The sequence below is a fragment of the Chiloscyllium plagiosum genome, unplaced genomic scaffold, assembly GCF_037043375.1.
Source record: "Chiloscyllium plagiosum isolate Xiang-an unplaced genomic scaffold, Cpla_swu_hap1 HiC_scaffold_18, whole genome shotgun sequence".
In the NCBI taxonomy this organism is placed as follows: domain Eukaryota; kingdom Metazoa; phylum Chordata; class Chondrichthyes; order Orectolobiformes; family Hemiscylliidae; genus Chiloscyllium; species Chiloscyllium plagiosum.
In genome coordinates, this window is record NW_028270156.1 from 35,091,650 (window position 1) to 35,100,532 (window position 8,883).

The window sequence follows — 8,883 nt, forward strand, 5'->3', positions numbered from 1 at the left end:
TCTAACTTTCCAATTTAGAGGCAAGGAATATGCCAGGAAACCCAAACATAGCAAATTTCACTTTTGTTCAGAAACATAAAACATGCATCTACAGACTGCTTGGTCTAGCAGCAATGATGAGTAAGGTTTCAAAAACAGCCAGGGAAAAATATCAACAGGTGCTTGGGCAGCTTTGAATTATGGAGAGCTGGCACAGGCAAAGCAGATCATATTTGACTAATTAATTTTTCATGAAGTAACTGAGCAGGTTGTTCAAGGAAGAACACAGGATGATTACTGTGCTCTGATTTTTAAAAAAGGGCTCAAGGAGAAACCATCATGCCAAATGGTTACTTAGACTAGAAGATCATAGGGATTTTCTCCAAGGGTCAGTACTGGCACACTGCCTTTTTTTTGATATATAGGAAATATAGTTACTTAGAGTGCTGAACGAACTTTCAATACTTGTTGATGATTTTGGATGTAGATTTGCTCGCTGAGCTGCAAGGTTCATTTCCAGACGTTTTGTTACCCTACTAGGTAACATCTTCAGTTGAACTCTTATCAACAAACACATCGAGTTAGACCCTATCTGCCAACCCCTGAGAAAAGGAAGTGATTTCACCACAGGGAATGACATCACCAACCCAAACATATAAGTAGCAGGAATTTTCAGCATTGCTTCACCTGAGGTCCACTGAAGATGTTACCCAGTAGGGTAACAAAACATCTGGAAATGAACCTGGCAGCTCAGCAAGCGAACCTACATCCAAAACCTCAACCTAAGCTACAAATCTTTTCAAAATTCAATAAGATTTGTTTATGATTCCAAACTTGAAGTTGGAATGGTGAGGATAGCTTTTTTTCTTATTTGTTCATTGGACATAAGTTACCAAATATGGCAGATGGAATTTGATATCAAGGAATACTTTGGTGACTTTCTGAAATTATAAAGTACAATTTCTTTTTTTAAAAGAAAGGTGTGGAATCAAAGGACTAGTTTCAAACATTTTAATCAGTAAATTCAGATATCAGCATAGCAAAGTTATGGCCACTCTTTGGCAATGATGAGAATTCAGAGTAAATCTCTCTCAGTTGTTTGCAGGCTCTGGCCTGTGCTTGTAATCTTCCAAATGAGCCAACATCCAACTCGAAGGTATCATTATTGAAGCTGTCAAGACAGTGAAACCTATGATCTGTTCCTGTAACAGAAAAGAACATCTGAAATTAGGGCTACTCTAGCTACAGAGAATAAAGCAACAGCTAGAATAAAGAGTGCCCTGGATGTTGAGTTGTGAGGAGGAAAGTTACACAGACCATTTGCAATTGGAAACTAGTGAATTGATGCCCCTGTGAATCAGTGTTGGCACTATGATACAGTAGACACTGCCTTTACATTGCAATGCTGATCCAATCTCTGAGTCCGTTAATTAACATAACCAGCTTTTAAAATTTCTCCCAGAAAGGATAGCCTTTCTAACTTCTCACATTTACCACCTTTGTTCATTCACGGGATCATTCTTCTAAACCTCTGGACCCTCTCCAAGAGCAGTACATGCAGCGTCCTAACCCAAAACTGCTCAATATTCCAAATGTGGTTTGACAAGAGCATTATATGGCCTCAGCAGAACATCCTTAGATTGGTATTCCAGTTGTCTTGAAATGAATGCAACATTAAAAGAATCCTGAATAAAGACTCTAAGTCCCTTTGTGCTTCAGATTTGAGGCCTTTCCCCATTTAGAAAATAGTTGATGCCTCTATTCTTCTTACCAAAGTACATAACCTCACATTTTCCCATTACATCTGTCACGTCTTTGCCCATTCTCATAGTCTGTCCAAGTTCTTCTTAAGCCTCCCCACTTCCTCAACACAACCTGTCCTACCACCTATCTTTGTCTCATCTGCAAACTTCGCAAATATTCCCTCAGTTCCTTTGTCCAAATAATTAATGTATAATGTGAATAATTGTGGCCCCAACACTGACCTTTGCAAAACCCCACTAGTTACTGACTACCATCCTCACTTTATATATATTTTTTAAATATACTTAGATGAACTGCTGAATTATTTCATAAAGTATTTCTTGGTATTAAATTCCATCTACCATATTTGGTAGCCTGCTTCCAACCTGATTTTCCAGTTCACCTACATATTGATCTCTCCCATGCCTTTTCTATCTCGTGATTTATTTTTCTGTCCTACATCCTGACTACTGCTAGAGGGCCTGTACATTACTCCCATCAGGTTATTTTTTTCTTTTGTGGTTCCTCAGCTGTGCGCACACAGATTTTACACCTGATTCTTGATTGCTTTTTGCGATTGATTTAATTTAATCCCATCTGCCTGCCCTTTCAATAAGATATGTACCCTTAGATGTTTAATTCCCAGCCCTGGTTTCCTTGTCTGTGAAATCCACAACATTGTATCTGTCAATTTCAATCTGTGCTACAAGCTCAATTACCTTGCTTCGTAAACTGCATACATTGATGTACAACACCCTCAGTCCAGCATTGACCACCCCCTCCTTCACCAACCTTGCAAAAAAAAAACCCCTCATAGTTGTCCCCTTATCTGCTATGCCTAAAGTTAGATTCCTGATCCTTTTCCTACTCTCTGTCCTATTACTTGTTCTGGAAACTTCAGTAACCTCTCCCCAGCCTTGCTCCTCTCTAACTAGTTTAAAGTTTTGTGATCATCCTATTTAGCCTTTCTACTAGGATCTTGGTCCTAGATCAATTCAGATGGAGCCCGTTTCCATAGTACAATTCCCTCCTGTCCCATTACTGATGCCAGCACCCACGAAATGGGACCCGTCTTTCCCACATCACTCCTTTAGCCACATGTTTACTTCCCTAATCTTATCTCTTTGTCAGTTTGCCAATAATCTAAAGATTACAACTTTTGACGTCCTGTTCTTTAATTTTGTTTCTAATTTCTGATAGGCAAGAAGTTTTGTTCAGGCAATATGTTGTTGGTGGCAACATGTGCAACAAAAGCTAGATCCTCCCCATCCCCCTCCAGCATCCTTTTGAGCCAACTTGAGATGTCCTTTACCTTGGCATTAAGTAGGCAGCACATCATGTGGGACTCTCAATCCTGCTCACAAAGGATGCTACCTATATCTCTAATTATAGAATCTCCTACCAATACCACTTTTCTTTGTGCTCCCCCACCCCATCACATAAATGACTTCCTGGACCATGATGCAGTGGTCAGTTTGGCCGTTCTCCTTGCAGACACTTTCCTCATCCACACAGGGAGCAAGTACCTCATTCCTCATGGACAAGGTGAAGAGCTGATACTCACATTCTTGCTGCTCTCCTGAGAGTACAGCACCTATTCAATACTGACCTTGCAACATGCTACATTGCTTCAGTATTGACATTAGGACTGTATAATACTCATTATCTACTGCTCCTCAAGCAGTGCAGGACTTTCTCTTCAGTGCTGTCCTTTTGTGTCATTTGCAAACTTTCTTATCAGATACCCAACACCAACACCTCCTTGATAATGGCATGCCCCAGAATATCAACAAACCTGTCTCTCATCTCACCATTATCCATATCATTCTCTTTCTTGAATACCAATGCAAAGTACTCATTAAGGGTCTCTCTCACTTCCTCTAATTCCACACATGAATCCCCTCCTTTGTTCATGAGTGGACCTATCCTCTCCCTAATTACCCTCTTGCTCCTAATCTATGTACAAAGTGCCTTGGGATTCTCCATAATCCTACTTGCCAAGGATATTTCATTCTGTCTTTTCGCCCTCCTAATTCCTTGTTTTTTTTCTCCTGCTTCCTTTGTTTCATCATGTACCTTGTCTGATTTCAGTTTCCCAAACTTACATATACTTCCTTTTTCTTTTTGACTGAAACTTTCAATATCTCTTGTCATCCAGTGTTCCTGAAACTTGCTATATCCTTATCTTTCATTCTCATAGGAAAATGCTGGTCATGAACTCTGATCAACTGGCCTTTAAAAGTTTCCCACATATCAGATGTTGATATACTCTCAAAACTGCTGTCTTCTATTCTGATTTTTCCAGTTCCTTTTGAATACTGTTAAAATTAGCTATCCCCCAATTTAGCACCTTGACTCAAGGACCAGTCTTATCCTTATCCATAGCTACCTTAAAGCTTATGGAATTGTGATCACTGTTCTCAAAATGCTCCCACATGAAACTGATCACCTGGCCAGACAAGTTCCCCAATACATGGTCAAGTACAGTCCTTTCCATAATTGGGCTATCTACACATTGTTTCAAGAAATCCACCTGGATGCCCCTAACAAATTCTGTGTCATCAAAACTCCTGAACTATGGGAGTCCCAGTCAACATTACAACAACCCAGCTACTTTTATAGCATTTCATGTTCTGCTTCCATATCCTACACATCTTCCATGCTATTGGGAGGTCTGTAGTATAGCATAATGATTATATCTTTCTTATTCCTAAATTCTAAGCATTTAGGTTCACTGGATGAGCCCTCCGAGATATTGTTTCTTAGTACAGCTGCGACATTCTCTTTAATCACTGATGGCAGTGTCCCCCCCCCCCCCCCCATTCCTTTACTTCCTCTCTATTTCGCCTGTAACATCTAAACCCTGGAACGTTGACCTGCCACTCCTGCGTTTTTCTCAACCAAGTTTCCATAATGGCTACCATATTGTAGTCCCGTGTACTATTCCAGGCTCTAAGCTCATCTGCCTTGCCTGTTAAACTCATTGCTCTCAAATAAATACACTTCAGACCACCTGTCTCGCCCTGTTCATTAATCTTGCCCTGCCTGTTCTTCCTATTAGACCTCACTTGATTTCAGTTCAAAATTTTCCTCCATCGCCCTCCTCTGCCACACTAACTCCAACCCTGCTGAGTGACACTAACAAATCTTCCTGCAAGGATACTGATGCCCCTCCAGTTTAGGTGCAACCCATCTTCTTGTACGTATCCTACCTGCCCTGGAAGTTTCCAATGATCCAGATAGCTGAACCTTTCCCTCCTACACCTTCTAACTTCTGGCTGCTCAACCTCCCCTTTCAGAATATCCAGTAAGCACTCAGACGAACTAGCGAGCCAACACACCATCCTGGAGTCCTGCTCGTTCTTTGAAACCAGGTCCTTGCCATCCCATTCTTAATCTTTGCGAGTGAGCTGAATTCTCCTAGTATTCTCCTCAATTATTTCGCACTACCATCTGATTGACCCTCCGACAAAGCAATGCTCCCTCAGTACTGACTCTCCGACAAAAGAACACACCCTCAGTACACACCCTCCAACAATGCAACGCTCCCTCAATATTGCTCCTTTGCCAGCGCAGCGGTCCCTCATTACTGACCCTCTGCCAGTGCAGTGTTCCCTCAGTACTGACCCTCCAACAATGCAGCGTTCCCTCAGTACTGACCCTCTGACAGTGGAGCGTTCCCTCAGTAATGACCCTCCGACAGTGCAGCATTCCCTCAGGACTGACCTCTGATAGTGCAGCGCTCCCTAGGTACTGACCCTCCTAGTATTCTCTCTTTACTGACCCTCTGACAGTGCAGTGTTCCCTCAGTACTGACCCTATGACAGTGCGGCACTACCTCGGTACTGACCTCCAGACACTGCAACACTTTCTTAATGTTGACCGTCTGACAGTGCAGCACGCCTTCAGTACTGAACCTCTGACAGTGCAGCGCTACCTCAGTACTGACCCTCTGACAGTGCAGAGCTCCCTCAGTATTTACCGTCTTACTCACGGTTTGACAGTGCACCACTCCCTCTGAACTGACTCTCTAACAGTGCAGCGGACCCTCAGCACTGCTCGTCGTGACAGTGCAGCGCTACGTAAGTACTGACCCTCTGCCAGTGTAGCACTCTCTCAGTACTAACCCTCTGACAGGGCAGCGCTCTCTCAATACTGACTCTCTGATGCTACAGCACTCCCTCAGTACTGTCTCTCCCACAGTGCAGCGCACCCTCGGTACTGACCCTCTCAGAGTGCAAATCTCCCTCAGTACTGACAATCTGACAGTGCAGCATACCCTCAGTACTGACCTGACAGTGCAGCACTCCCTCAGTACTGGCCCTCCGACAGTGCAGCGCTCCCTCAGTGCTGACCCTCCGACAGTGCCGCGCACCCTCAGTACTGACCCTCTGACTGTGCAGCACTCCCTCAGTACTGACCCTCTGACTGTGCAGTGTCCCTCAGTACTGACCTTCTGACTGTGCAGTGCTCCCACAGTGCTGACCCTCTGTGCAGCACTCCCTCAGTGCTGACCCTCTGACAGTGCAGTGCTCCCTCAGTATTGATCTTCTGACAGAGGAGCGCTCCCTCAGTACTGACCCTCTGACAGTGCAGTGCTCCCTCAGTACTGACCCTCTGACAGTGCAGTGTCCCTCAGTATTGATCTTCTGACAGTGCTGCGCTCCCCCAGTGCTGACTCTCTGACAGTGCAGCACTCCCTCATTGCTGAACTTCAGACTGTGCAGCGCACACTCAGTACTGACCCTCTGACTGTGCAGCGCTCCCACAGTGCGGACCCTCTGACTGTGCAGCGCTCCCACAGTGCGGACCCTCTGACTGTGCAGCGCTCCCTCAGTGCTGACCCTCTGACTGTGCAGCGCTCCCTCAGTGCTGACCCTCTGACTGTGCAGCGCTCCCTCAGTGCTGACCCTCTGACTGTGCAGCGCTCCCTCAGTGCTGACCCTCTGACTGTGCAGCGCTCCCTCAGTGCTGACCCTCTGACTGTGCAGCGCTCCCACAGTGCTGACCCTCTGACTGTGCAGCGCTCCCACAGTGCTGATCCTCTGACTGTGCAGCGCTCTCTCAGTACTGACCCTCTGACATGGCAGAGCGCTCTGTTAACGCTATCGAGCCCGCCCAGCGTGAGCGCACCTTTCGCTTTGACCCTGTTGCCGAATCTCGGACAATGTGGCTGTCTTTAACACCGCCGCTCCCACGTGAGGCACTCCTTTCTCTTACATGGAGAAGGTAAACACTGATTTTTGCTGTTGGCCTCTGGAACTGGAATTCACGACCTTTTGATTCAGAGGAGAGAGTGTGATCATGATTGAACCAGGGCCAACAACAAACAATGTGTGCTTATATATTAACCAGGGAGAGTTAGTACCTAATATGAACATGGGTGTAATTCATTAATGATTGGTACCTGATGTTAACAGTGCTGACTCACAAATTCCTGAAGCTCAGACATCACTTGTGCCAATTTACCCAATACAGCTTTCGGTAAAATCCCAGAGAGGTTTCTTTTTATGAAACTCTCCCGAATTTAGCGGATCCGGGCCCTGACAGAAACAGAAATTGCTGAAGAAACACGGCAGATCTGGCAGCATCTGTGATGAATTGAAGAAGGGTCACTGGACCCGAAACATTGACTCTGCTTTCTCCCCAGCGATGCTGGCTGACCTGCAGTGGTTGTGTTTTTGTTTCAGATCTCCAGAACCCTTCTTTGTTTTATTTTAGTTGCAGTCAGATTGTGGGCACAGCCTGTAATCTGATTTTTGCCACACCCAAACTGCTCAGTTCCTACTCCAAGACTTCTCCCCGAGTTGTTCAATGTACTTCAGACCAACACCAACACCAGTGTGGCCCTGAACCGCCCTGGCAGTGTGTCCAGACAGCCTGAAATCGAATTCCACATTCTCTGAACTTTCACTCACTGACCCTCACTCACCGATCCCCCTCACTCAGTCTCTCACTCACTGTCCCCCTCACTCACTGACCCCCTCACTCACTGATCCCCTCACACTCTCACTCACTGACTCTCACTCACTGATCCCCTCAGTCACTGTCCCCCCCACTCACTGATCCCCTCATTCACTGTCTCTCACTCACTGATCCCCACTCACTGATCCCCTCAGTCACTGTCCCCCTCACTCACTGATCCCTTCATTCACTGTCTCTCACTCACTGATCCCCTCACTCACTGATCCCCTCACTCACTGTCCCTCACTCTGACCCTCACTCACTGTCCCCCTCATTCACTGTCCCCCTCACTCACTGTCCCCCTCACTCACTGCCCCCTCACTCACTGACCCCCTCACGCATTGACCCCCTCACTCATTGACCCCCTCACTCATTGATCCCCTCATTCACTGTCTCTCACTCACCGTCCCCCTCACGCACTGTCCCCCTCACTCACTGTCCCTCTCACTCACTGTCCCCCTCACTCACTGTCCCTCTCACTCACTGTCCCCCTCACTCACTGTCCCCCTCACTCACTGTCCCTCTCACTCACTGTCCCCCTCACTCACTGTCTCTCACTCACTGACCCCTCACTCTGCCCCCTCACTCACTGCCCCCCTCACTCACTCTCTGACCTTCACAAACCGAGCCTCCCTGTAACTTCCCACACTCCCGGGACCCCGGGAAAGTTTGCAGTCACTAACCGTTGTTGTCAGCTCGATCTTCGCGGGTTTGGAGACGATCCTCGCCCTGGGAAGGAGCTGCTGCCGATTCCCGGCGATCAGAAAGCGGAGCCCCTGGGTTAGGGGCCGCTTCAGTCCCTGCATGTCTCTCTCTTGTAGTCGGTCCTGGTGCTGGGGCGACACTGTCGGCTCTCTCTGCTGCCGGGCGTCCTTGCCAAGCGGAGCCGGTTCACACCGACACGGCACAGAGGGAGGAGACAAGGGGAGGCAGTAGAAACAGCAGGAGTGACCAACCCACTGGGAGCAAACATCACTCCATCCACTTACCGCTTCACCAGGAATAGCCCTGAGCTGAGAATAATTACACTGGGAATTCCCCTCCATGGGAATAACATATTCCCTATTGGGGAAGAATCATCGTGTTTATTGGGAGGAAAGTCGGTATTTGGGAATACTTCATGAGCTGGAGAAATTAAAACTTAGTGGAGGAGGACCCCCCAATTTGGGAATACACATCTCACTCCAAATAATCCCA

General features: G+C 46.5%; 1 protein-coding gene across 1 annotated transcript; it reads right to left on the minus strand.

The window, feature by feature from the left end:
• Positions 1–975: 975 nt before the first annotated feature.
• Positions 976–8,599, minus strand: cox8b (cytochrome c oxidase subunit 8B). Its single transcript, XM_043705719.2, has 2 exons — positions 8,370–8,599; positions 976–1,181 (listed from the first exon to the last, which is right to left on the minus strand). Exons 1-2 carry the CDS (start codon positions 8,490–8,492, stop codon positions 1,071–1,073), a joined length of 234 nt encoding a protein of 77 aa, XP_043561654.2. The 5' UTR covers positions 8,493–8,599; the 3' UTR covers positions 976–1,070.
• Between the last annotated feature and the right edge of the window lie 284 nt (positions 8,600–8,883).

What these genes read in the sequence shown, in the direction of transcription:
- cox8b (XM_043705719.2), bottom strand. Translation starts at nt 8,492, where the DNA reads ATGCAGGGACTGAAGCGGCCCCTAACCCAGGGGCTCCGCTTTCTGATC. An exon ending in AGATCGAGCTGACAACAACG is followed by an intron (nt 1,182 to 8,369) that starts GTTAGTGACTGC and finishes TTTCTGTTACAG; the next exon opens with GAACAGATCATAGGTTTCAC.